Below are 12,733 nucleotides of genomic sequence, written 5' to 3' on the forward strand. Positions count from 1 at the left end.
TTTGGCTCATTCCTCTTCGAATTCCTTTTTACCTTGTTTTTACTGTCCACTTTACAATTTAGCCTAACCATCACTTTTGTATCACTTGGCTGAATTTCCATTTGGTAAAGTGTTTTGTTTTGAACATGCATGGATGAAATTGCCTTTAAAAATTTATTTTCATATACAGTTTCTCTTGCCATTTTCCTTCTTATTATTTAGAATCCATTATTAACTAACCTTGATACAGTCTGAGCTTACTCATCTCCTTTTTTTGACTTCACCTTTGCTCTTCTTTGTTCTTTTGTAATCATCTTCCTACTTCTTCCTTTTCAAGCTGCACTCTTCCCCTTTCTTTTATGCTGTCTGGTATCCTTCTGCAAATCTTCATATTAACTCTCTGTGTGGATTACGAACAATTTAATTCTGGTTATGTGTGTTACTCTTCTGTAGTCGCACTTCTTATATTAACAGTTGTTCTATAGGATGGATCATCCCTTGTTCTTTGTATGTGCTTGGAGAGCAGGAGTTTGAAATGGCTAACCTTGCCCCAGTTCACTTTTGACTGCTCATGTATGTGCAGCTGAAGTCTCCCAGTACAACTGCTTTGTTAGGTTTATCTCTCTCTGTTTTTCCTGTAACTTTATGCACTTTATGTTTTTCTTGCTAGTGTTTCCTACCACTTTTCTATTACTGAACATAGCTTGAAATGGAGTGAGATACAGTTCTTTTCTAACTCATTTTTAACATAATTATTACTATTAATACAAATAATGCTTACATTATGTGGTCATAGGTTCAGTTGCTATCACTGGTTCATTTGTATTTGGGCTGTACTTGCTTGTATTCATTATTTCAAGAATAAGCTCTGCCTTGAAGAAATCATATTCTAAAATCCATGATGTAAGAGAGAATAAGCAAGCAAATAGGCCAAGACTGAGGAGGGCAGGGTCATAAAATAATATAATCAGTCTATGCAGTAATGATAGATTTTGGAAAGGAATCCTGGCAGAGGAAGAAGCCCTAAAGGCTGGATGCTGTGAGCTTCTGTCTAATTACAGAGGTAAAGGATGTCTTTTCTTAAAGGCAGTCACTCTCTGATAAAATTAAAAATATGTCTATAAATAGAAGCAGGGAACTCAAAATAGTCCAACCAAAGCAAGGGAAATCTTCCCTTATTTATTTTTCTGCTTTCCTTGTTCTACTGTTTAGAAGCCATCAGATATATTAGTAATAAAAGAACTCAGCAAGTCTGCATTTGATTTGCTTTATCACCATGGAGGTGTGTACTGTTTGGCAAGTCACCTTGGAGCACTTGCTGTCATGCAGTTTGGTATCTAATGACTATTTTCAGAGCAATTTAGGTGCCTCTCAGAGCTGCAGTAATTGTTTGTCTGCACCTTTAGAAATGAAATGCCTTTAAGTATCTCATTCTTATAACTCAGTTTTCACTCAGCAAAGTGAAAGTAGCACTTCGATGCCTCACAGAATTGTTATACAATAAAAGGTATAAAGCACTTCAGTTACTATAGCACTAAAAGTGATATGATGACCTCTGAGATAAATTTCAGTAGCTTTCATTGGAGATTTATCTCAGGTAGTCCAGAATGCTTAATTTGTAATGCTGAAGGAGGAAATGTATAACACGGCATGGAAAACCTGAAATCTAATATGAAAGATGCAAAAAACAAGAGTGTGTTTTCAGAGACAAATACAAGTCTGAATTTAGAGTGTACTTACATCCCTGCGCTATATTTAATCTTGCTAGCATGGACATGGAAAACGAGCTGTAGAAACCTGAGTACATATCCAGGATCCCTGGATGGCATACACTTTGGCTAACAGCTTCTGCAACAGCCCATGCTATTATCTTGTTATTACTGTTATCAGCTTGGTAAGGTAATTTGTGCAGGCTGTGCTTTGGTCATACCTTTATTTTATAGTGCTCATACATTCAGTAGTAATACTCTTTCTCTCTGCAGATGGATTGCAACTTATGTCCTATTCTTGTAGATTTAGAAGAGAGTACAAATGTTCATCTCCAAGATAACTGTCCCTAGGGGAGGTGTGAGAGCGCGATTTTTGAGAGAGGATTTAGCCAACCTGTGTGAGGTAAGTCACAGCCGAATTCAGCTGACAGTGTTTTCTTTTCATAAAGATCCCCCCAGGAAGCGTGTGGACTCCCCAATGCTGAACAGGCATGGGAAGCGACGACCAGAAAGGAAGTCGATGGAGGTTCTCAGTGTGACAGATGGCGGCTCCCCAGTCCCTGCTCGCAGAGCTATTGAAATGGCACAACATGGACAGAGGTGGGTCCCTCCTTTACCTGGGAATTGAGGGTCCCTCCTGTCTGGGTTTGTTGCCCTCTTACATGTCATACATACAGAGGAACTGGAGCTTTTCTATTCACAGCGGCACTTGTAACAACTTCAAGCATACTTACAGTGTGATCTGGCAGCCAGCAGTGCTTATTCACACAGGAACAGAAGTCCTGCCAGGAACTTAAGATTTCTGTTCACTTGCAGCTATTGCTCAGGAAACTGCTATGTCCTCTGGGCAAAATTCATCTCACCTCATTTTAATTGTCCAGAATGGAGGGATTCAGTCTAAGCTAGGCACACAAGCTGTCACTTTAGGCACTGGGGACAGATGAAGTCTTTGGGAGATCTCAGATATGTGTCTGCTGTTCCAGCAATCATAGCTAGGATTAATTGAGCTCTAGTTGTTCTTCTCTGTCTCCATAGCCTACAGCAGATATCTAGATGATGATGCTTTTGGATTAGGTGCCTAGCTCTTTGGCACTTGAAGTTAAATGAGATGAACCTCACCCTCTGTGTTAGAATAGCTGGAGTCTGGAAAGCCCTGAGCAGGCATCTGTGGATATCTTTAAAGTGTACTGTCAGAGCCAACATGAATCCGACCCACATAAATTACTGCATGTCTTTAAATTGATGAAATTTCTGTAATTTTACCTATTTTCTCTCAGAGAAAGTGTTATCGTTGTGGAGAGACAGCAGAAGAAAATGTTTTTCCTCAAGGTGGTTGTGATGAAAAACATGAACTGTGGAAGTTCACTTATGTGAACCATGGGAGTTGCTTCCTCAGTCGCTATGTCTATCCTAAAGGAAGCACACGCATTTGGATTTACACTCATATAAATCAATCAGTATTAAGGAACACTTAATGCTTTATATATATATATACTGATGATGCTGTAACTTCTGTTTCAGCTTTATGACATGATTATCTTTGTTTAGCCATTAAGATGTGCTCAAAATGAGCCTGCTGTGCCTGCTTAGAAACTCCCTGTGCTGACTGAAAACTGGATGAAGAACATGGAATAATTTCTGGTCCAGAGACCCCTAGAACTGCTAGAAAGTTTTGCTAGCGGCTGTTAACAGTTCTATCTACAGTGAGAAGAAAGTGATTTTCAGGATTTCTCTAGGACTTATTTCAGACTGGATATGTGGCCTTGAGATAGACTGCCAGAAAGATTTTTGCTGTAGTGCAGGTTGGAAACATGACTTTGAGTGTGCGGTTTGTTCTGATATTTAATGTTTGGGTTAAGGAAATTTCGTGGTAGGCCCCAAAGTGATAAGGATGAACATAACACTGACAAACAATTGCTCACTCCTTATTCAACTTTCTGTATTTAATCTAGTATCTGGTAGATGTATGAGCCATAAAGTGCACAGAATGAACCAGGCAGAGGTGAATCACTTTCCTCCACCCCAAAGCTGCCTGTGAGTTGTAGTACTCTGCAGCTGTTTGCAGTGACTGTCCAACTGGGCGAAACAAATAGGAAGTGGTGAGATGAACAGGCCAAGATAATGATCCAGTCTTGTTCAGCCCGCCTAGAATGTGTTAGATTGATTCTGAGATTTTCTGAGGATATAGAAAATATAGAAATAGATTTTACTGAAACCTTCCATCTCTCAGCTTTGCCTTTGAATTCCAAAATGCTGAAGAAGCAAAACTGTCTCATTATACAAAGTATATCTTTTGCTTTTAAATATCTTACTTAATTCTGGATGAGAAAACAGTGAAAGTCAAAGATTTGAGATGAGTACAGAGCACTGGAGGTACGTATCCAGGTGACATGAGTAAGAAAGGGCTTTGGCTTTAAAGAGGAAGTGAAACCTTCCAGCCACAAAAGAGATATAGGGAAACGCATAGCACACAACACAGGGTTGGACATAAAGGTGTGATGAAGGGTGGAGGAAGGGATGTAATAACACCATGATTGATGATGATGAGCTTGGTAGTGCTTGTTTTGGAAGGGGTTGATGGGAAGATAGTACCGTATTCCATGTCTGAGCTTCCATAACTCATACCATTCTACATCTACAGATGACAATGGCACATTCTGTGTTGCTGGCAGCACAGTCTTTTATAACGTGAACTGGCTTCATGAACAAACACCACTACATAGGGATTGTCTGGGGACGATACATTGCTGATGGGGCACCATCTGTCAGAGCAGTCAGTAACAAAAAGACAAGTGCCTTCCTCCAAGACTGAAGGATTTTTAAAGGCTAGCAGCATATTATTTACCATGAAATGACACACCAAGACTGGATCTTCCAGTGCTAGACCTTAGATCCCAGAATTGGATGATTTTTTTAAGAATAACATGTTGTGGTCTGGATAGATGACCGTTCAGTGCTTTTATCCTATAATACTAGAAAGACAGGGAGGTGGTCTGTGGAAACAGGCCTCCTATTTAGACACAGATGACCAGTACAAACATCTGGAGACACAGAGCCATTGCTTCTTTCTTCAGCTAACCAGTGGGCAGAAACTCCTAATCATGGGCAGAACACACCCATGTGTCACGATTTACTCCCATGTCCTCTTTTCCAGTAGTGAGCAGATGTTTTGTTGCATAAGGGGATTGATGTTATATCTGTGTCTGTGTGATGAGCTGTGCTTTTGGTAACCAGGTGGGGACTCTACAAGCATTTGGTCTGGGCTTGTTTAAGGGCACATCTTTTCACTGAGATTTGAAACTTGTCAACTTTGAGCCATACAGACTGAGAAAGTGTTAGGTGGAAAACAATTAGTGGCTTAGTTCCAAATAATGTGTGAGAAAAATTCAGTGCAAACGCTGCTTTTTGAGCTTGCTGACACCTCGAAATATTTGTGCTGACCTCTCCAAGTGGTTTCCATTGGATCTTTGACTGTGAGTGACAAAATTCATATGCACAAACACCTGATTCTTGGTTTTCCCTCCTAGTTGTCCACCCGGCAGGTTCATAGTTGCATCTTATTTGATTCTGCTTTTGTGGTATTTCACTGTATTGTCAAAATAAAAGAGGTAGATTCTTAGCTTAGTTTAACACCAGCACATTTGTCCCTTGGGCCAAGATCATACAGACAAAAGAAAATTCTGTGGGAACTAGAATCCTTCAGGGATATACCAGAAATTTTCAGCAACTCTGCTGGATAAGTCCAAAACCTGTTCTAAAATGGGCTTTGTTTTCTTCTGGTAAATATCTGAAGTGGATAGCTTGCGTGAAAGGCCAGCTAACATTAGGAAGCAGTGTTCTGTGAAACAGTGAAGCATTTTTCCAGTGAAACATATTATGGAGAACTTCACCTTTAGCAAAGCATAAAGGATTTTGCTTTTAAGCTTCAGGGATTCAGACCTAAGATTATGGGGAAAAGAGTTGGGAGTGGTAAAGGGGCCCCGTGTCCTAATTCAAACTCTTTCCCAAGTCATGCTTAGTGTTGAGATCTTCTAGAGAAGTCTGAGTAATGTGTGCTTTTGCTACTTGTGCTTTCAGGCATGTTCTGTATGCCCTGAACAATGTGACAAAAGTAGATTGTATCTGGGTTTTCAACTGGATAAAGATCAGGGTTTACAAGTATGTTTGGGGGAAGTCGTGTAGACCTCAGAAGACAAGGGGAAATGAACTTTAGCTGTATGTAGGCCTAACCCATAGTTGTAAAGTAAAAGAAAGTTTTCAGAGCATTGCTTAAAAAGGGGAGGATGGGTTGGGGGGGCTGGGTGTCCAGCGTTGCTTCAGGTGACTCTCTTTTATAAATGTCCACACTAGTAACTCTGTTTTCTCACTTTGTTCCTGCCATAGTAAAACAATGTTCAGTAAAAGCCTGGATATCTCTGAAGCCAATCCCAAATTCAACAAAGAAGAAAGGTATAAACACTGACAATATGTTCCTCTCCTCTACCTCACTGCTGAGACCTTAAAGATGCAGTACTTACCTTCTCTGTATGGGGACATAGCTGTTCCTGCTTAGAAAGAAACAAAGAGAGTGGGATATTTACAGGCCCACACTATGTATAGTTTTGTACCATACCTTACATTTGAGGCTATCCCCAATGCAGCCTGTGACTGTACTGTTTTCCTCACTAAAATGTTATCCTGTTGCTACTTCTAGTTCAGTTCTGCCATGAGTTAGGATGCCCATGCTAGAGGATGTATTTTTTAGAACTGCTCTGGGAATGACTGGAACATAAAACACTAGGAGAGACAGGAATGTTCCATTCTCAGCATTGAAAGCAGTAGTACAACCAGGTCAGCAAGAGCAATGGTAGGAAACTTTGGGAAGCCTGATTGATAGGAGCAAAAAATTAAGTACCTCTGTGTAAGAGACAAGCTCTTTAAGACTGTCCTGGCTGCATCAGAGAATGAGAGGAAAAAGTGATTGAAAGAGGGGGCTTTTGGAGGATGATTCCAGTCTGGCAGTCTAACAGATGCAGAAGAATAACAAGAAGAGTAGCTGCCAACTATGAATAGAGGCACAGTGGAAGATATACAAGTCACCAGATTTAGGGTCTCATGTGGTCCATGAACAGCAAAAAAAATTCAGACTTAGGAGGAGGTTGTTAGTGGACATAGAATTCCTAAAATTCTGGTCTTGGAAGAGGAGAATTCTTCTCTAATGTCAAAAGCTGTCGTCCCAATGGATAATTCTTCATCATAATGTTCATACATTTTGGACAAGCAATCAGCTTATCCAAAATCAGCATCTAAATATTTAGGACTGTTTCATATGATTCAAAAAGAAAAATTGGTTAATTCCTTAAAGGAACCAACCTGAGGACTCAGCTAACCATTTTTCTTTCAATTTCTCCATTTAGTAGCCATTCTACTTAAAGATAAATGGAGTGTTTAAGCCAGGGAAGGCTTATAGGATGTAAGGACAGTCTCTGTTTTGGCTTTTTGCAGACAGTCCTTTGTGGGCAGTGTTTGAAACCTTGAACGTGCCACAGTGAACCTCAAATACAGAGCACTCACAAGATTGTCCCTCACGTATGTAAGGCACCTTCTTTTAGACAGCAACCTAAGTACAAGAATTGCACCCAAACCATTAGAAAACTCTTGAAGTATCAGAGCCATAAAGAAATAGTGGTTACATAGTCTTTAGTGGCTGAGTTTTCGTCAAACTGTTGCCATCAACATGTTCCTCCCTCCGATTCCCCCTATATGTAAATTCTGTTCTTGAACATGTGGCACTTCTTGCATTAGCACTTAGTGTAAAACTACTCCAAAGATTAGCTCTTTCACAGTAATTAAAAGTTAGGTCCAGTAAGAGAGACGCCTTTGCATTTGTGGTGTGAGAAGGGTCCTTCAGATGTCATCATCCCTCTGTACTTCTCTAGCTGCTGTTAAGGTGTGTTAGGAGCAGAGGAGATTACTCTTCAGTAGCCACTGGGGGAACACCTTATGTACATGCAGTCATTTTGTGTTCCCTCTCAAAGGCATTGTTTTTCAGAGTGCAGGAAGAAAAAGGTAGGGCAGTCACAAGGATCACTTGTGGTCCTCCTCACTGAAAAGCCAGGCTGATTTTGGAAAGATCACATTCACTGTTCTCTCACCTCCCTCCCTCTCTTAGTTAGGATGAGGGACCTCAGTGGCGTGATGAGAGGAACTGAATTCTGCATTTGTGTATAGCCATAAGAAAGGAAGAGATAGGCAGTGAGAAGATAGGCAGTGAAGAGATCCCCAGCAAAATGAGGACAACTAATCCTGATGGCCATTAAATTTTTGTTCAGCATTTGATTATCCAACTTTATGATGTCTTTTTTAAAGGAATACTGCATCTTTAAGGGTCCCTTCCCTCTAGATGCACATGGTTGTCTTAGTAGCTGAGGCCACTGTCCCTTTCTTTTTCTTTCTTTCTGACTTTCACCCCCTCTTTCAGCGCTTCTCTTCTTCTGTATCTGGGTTGCTGCAGCTCCGTAGTTCACTTGCTTCAGTATTGTAGGGAATGCACATGTCTGCGCTTCTGGGTCTATTGTGTCCTGGGATTGTCAATTTTTTTTGAACCTCATTTGCCTCTTCTTTTTCCCTATTGTCAACTTGCTTTCCATTCTCTTTGTTAACCTCTTAAGTGCCTTCCCTGTTGGGAAAATGACTTGAAAGAAAAATGAATCAACTTTATTGCACCCATTCTACTTACATTTTAATATTCTGCATGTTTGGTTATGGGTGTATTTGCTGCATAAATATACACACGTGCTCTGTTATACAATGGGTGTCAATTTGTTCTTCTCAGTTACATCACTGCAGGTAGATTTGTACTGGTACAATTGAGGACAGTGTTTGTCCCCAAATGTATACAATGTATATGTATTTGTACATATATATATATATATGAATTAGATCTTAACCAAATTTGCACTCCAGACCAAAATACAAATGGAGTACCACTCAAGCACATGAAAAAGAACTTACTATAATGCTTCTTTCCACTTCTCTATTGATGCATAGCACAATAGCTTTTTCTTTCTATTGTAACTTCTTTAACTTTCCTCAAAACTGCCTTGTGTTGCCCAGCCCAGCATTTGCAATGTTTTTGTATTTGGAAGCATGGCTAGTTGCACTGAGCAGGAAACTGTGAAATCTACTGGGCATATATTAAATTTGGCATTTCTGTTGGTGACCGTCTTGTGGAAAATGGATTTTCCTCACCCAGCCAGAGGTAGCTCTGGCAGCTTGGGAGCCTGTTACTGAAAATGGAGAGAGAGAGAAAAAAAAGAGACAGAGAGGAAAAAAGCACAGCATCTGACTTAAAAATTGTTTGGTTTAATAATACACCAGATATTCTTTATTCCTAATTAATCTTTCTTAATCTGAAAAAGTGGTGACGCTTTCCTGAGTTTCCATACCTGCACCCCTGAAAACTTGACTGTTCTTTCCTATTTCGAGTGCTTTGGTTACTGGTGAAAAAAAGAATCTTGAAGTTTTTGATTGTCTCTTGGCATCAAAGTCAACATGTTAGAGATTCATTCTGCTTTTAAAGCTGCTGTTTCGGACTCTTTTCAGCACAGCATTGATTTATTCTCCATTCACATTTGAAAGATTTCCCTTGCAACCTTTAAAAGCCAGAGTCTGAATTTATTTTAAATGAAAAATGAGATCCTGGAGCACAAGATGGCATCCACAGAGATAAGTGCTGGGTTGCTGAGCTAGTATGCTCTAGGTGATCTGAATTCCTGACTCAAAGACCATCATGACTAATAAGCCAGTATCAAAGCAGATTCACAGCTTGAGCTACAATCTTGTACCCTGGGCTCCCAAGCTGGCTCAGAAATGCATGCTTTAATAACCAATATGTTTCACAGTTCATTCATGGCAAAGAAGTACTTCTTACCAGGCCAGCTTGGGGGACAGAGGGACACTACACTGAGCAAAATGGGGAAAAAAAGGACAGTTTCCTTTATAACAGTCTGATATAACTGTGCATAATGTCAGAGTCAGAAAAGAGATTCAGCATGAAGTCTGAACCCCGTTGCTCTGCTGACTGTTCTCGTTGGGATTTGGCTGGAAAGGCTTTTCTACAGCCTTAGTATGTCCCTCTCCGTACTCCCCAGTGCCGAAGTTGGGTGTGTCTGCATTATTGTGAGCAGGACAAAAGTTTATTACTAGTGAATCAAACTGTCCCCCTAGTGTTCCTGGTCTCTGAAGATGTAGGCGCCTGTGGCAGTAATTATGACCATGCAGTTCTCTGAACAGTATTTCACTCTGCTTTTCCTACTCTTCTCTCCACCTGCTTCCACATCCCTCTCTTTCTCTTTCTTTCTCTTTTTCTTCTCTCTTCATTTTCTCTTTCCGAGGATGGCGAGTGCTGATCCATTGGGGTAAGCTCTAGTTTTGGATTATTCCTGTTGCGGGGCCTGTTTTGACTTGTAGAGAAACTTTTCATTTCCACTTTACAAATACAGTACAGGTGGATATAGTTCAGAGAAAGAGACTTCTCAGCAGGGAGACAGAGAGAGATGTGGGAAGAAGCATTTTTGGTGCTTTTGTGTGTGTTTGTGTGCTTTTATGTTGGAGTTACACTCCATGTAATCTAGTTCGGGGTTCTTTTTTGTTCTCTTGTCTGTATGTTTCGATGTTTGTGGGCACACAGAAATAATCTCAGACACTGTGTAGGTACCAGAACACCTGAGAATATCTCCTCCTTCTCTGTTTAGCACTTTTTCTATCTTCTTGGTACCTTCCAGTTAATTTTGATCTTAATTTATCCTTTTATCTTTTTTTTTCTAAGATAAAGCTCAGCCCCATCTGTGTTATTAAAAAAAAAGCTGGGTATTTTCTCTCTTTGAGTGTAGGTTTTCTTAGGAGGTGAACAGATGGCCCTAGAGAAAGATATATCTTCAAAGCTCTTTATTTTCAATTTTCAGTAAAGAGGATATAGGTACAATTAGGAATGCAGTCCCACTTCAAATTAAATTTCCATTTATAAATACTTAACATAAGGGAAATATTTATTAATAAGTAATTTAATAAAAATGTTGTAATAGATAACTACAGACTACAGTAAAAGCTTATGAAAAGGTACAAACTGAGAAAGCTAATTAGCACCAGTAATATTTACTTCTCGTGTTTGTAACACTATTTATTAATTCTTTCTAAACTGCTTATAAATGATGATGATGTAGTATAATTGGCCAGTTAAGGGCAGTGGTGCTGTTTAACATTGCCCTCTTTGTGAGCTGGAAGGAAGAAGAAGAGGTGTGTTATCAACATCTGCAGTCAAAAGGCACCCTGTGCTTTTTCTAAAGGCTTCACCTTCCCAAAGGGAATTACCATGAGTAGACCTTCTGACATGAGTAGAAGTTTGTTAAGACATTAAGGTTGGTATTGTTTGCACACTTGGGACTGTAAGACAGAGTAGCAATTAGAAGTAGTCTATCCTTAACTCCCTAGATCAGTGTGAGGAGGCAAGGAACTACAGTTTGTGTTTTTTGGACACCCAAGAGCAGAAGTGATGAAATGTTGTAATACACAGTGCCTGAATGTTCACTGTTGCTTATTAATTTGGGTAGTTTTGGGGGATTTCATACCCCAAAGTACAGTTTACAATTTTTTATTTTTACTTGAGTGATCAAGCAAAGAGGAGTATCAAATGCCACCCAATTTATTTTTTAAACAAACAAAAATTGGCTGGGTATTTTGGATGTGCCTTTCAAAACTGTGCACAGAATCAAACTAATTCAAAATTTTGAAGGCATTTCACCCAGGGGCACAAGTCAGATGCATTACTGCACGCTGCATGCATGCTGCAGGCTCCCCTTCTTGGAAGCATGGCTCCAGCTTGACCAGCTATAAGACTGTATTCTGCATCCTAGTAAAACTGTGCTATGAAAGCAAGTTCTGCTGGGACTGCAACAAGGTATCAAACTCACTTTTTATTGTAGGAAAATTTTCTGTGAGATGGTTATTCAAAGAGGAAACAAATGCCAGATCTGACCCAAATGTTTAATGCTGGCTGCAAAGCCTATACACTCTACTGGTGTATAGTAGCTGATGCACTGTTTAAAGCACTTGAAAATTAATCTGGGTGAAGGGCTATGTGGAGGTGCTCCGCACTGTACTGTTTGTGTACTGTGGTTACTAGTCAGCTGCTTTTTCCTCCTTCTTGTGCCTACACCTCAACAGTGTCAGGCTTCAGCCCTTTGCTCTTAGAGCTTGCGAGGAATGGCAGTACTCTCAAATCAGCTGGAAACTGGATTCCAGCTCCTTGGGTTTACCAGTAAGAGATCAACTGGTCTAACACAAATTGGGCCTTACGTGATAGCAGCTGACTAAAATGAGTAAAAACATACTTTAAAACAAAGGTCCTTGTGATTGAAGTATCAAATAGATTGAATAAGGTATAAAGGCATCGCATATACAAGCTACAGCCCACACATGCACATTTCTTTTCAGTGCTTGGCCTTTCTTTCATAGCTCAAATGTCTCCTGCTTATTGTCTGTCTTTGAGATGGGAGGAATAGCCCACTATGACTTCAGTGCCCACCTTATGTTTAGAGTGCTCTCTGTGGATGCCCCTACCTAGAACTTGGGTCTAGATCCCTAATGACAGATGTATTTTCATTTCCTTCCTTCATGCTTGGCAAAGCAATGACATCATTTTGAATGGGAATTGAGTCTTCTTGGGTCCTAAATGTGGCAGTTGTATTTGAGAGAGTGGTCTTTCTCTGAGCAACTGCATTAACTTTTCCGTTTGTTTTTTCCAACAACTTTTTGATGGCTTCCTTTGAGTTAATGCTGAAGCATACAGCAATGCAAAACAGAGCAGAATGAGTCACACACGTTCATAGATACCTAGTTTATTGCGTGTGGTAGTGAGCTATTGGAATAATTATAGATTTAATACTTCCAATGACATTTAATGCCTGTAGAGACTCTGAGGAGGTTTCTCACTAATATGTATTTCCCACTAAATGCGGTTAGTGTGTAGCTGTAGAAATGTAAGATGATTTCCTATTTTTCTCCTT

General features: G+C 39.9%; 1 protein-coding gene across 8 annotated transcripts in view; it reads left to right on the forward strand.

The window, feature by feature from the left end:
* The window catches only part of BRSK2 (BR serine/threonine kinase 2), a 285,303-nt gene that overhangs the window by 236,245 nt on the left and 36,325 nt on the right, over nt 1-12,733 (forward strand). For 4 of the 8 annotated variants that reach the window (XM_065755162.1, XM_065755156.1, XM_065755157.1 and 1 more), the window contains exons 12-14: nt 2,138-2,288; nt 6,072-6,137; nt 10,064-10,087. In XM_065755162.1, the coding sequence (XP_065611234.1) occupies nt 2,138-2,288; nt 6,072-6,137; nt 10,064-10,087 (241 nt within the window). The remainder of the gene's footprint in view (nt 1-2,137; nt 2,289-6,071; nt 6,138-10,063; nt 10,088-12,733) is intronic. The other 4 variants (XM_065755163.1, XM_065755160.1, XM_065755161.1 and 1 more) reach the window with 2 other exon arrangements.

This window comes from Cyrtonyx montezumae, unplaced genomic scaffold, assembly GCF_038088225.1.
Source record: "Cyrtonyx montezumae isolate F1298 unplaced genomic scaffold, pur_monq_1.0 scaffold_10, whole genome shotgun sequence".
NCBI classification, from domain to species: domain Eukaryota; kingdom Metazoa; phylum Chordata; class Aves; order Galliformes; family Odontophoridae; genus Cyrtonyx; species Cyrtonyx montezumae.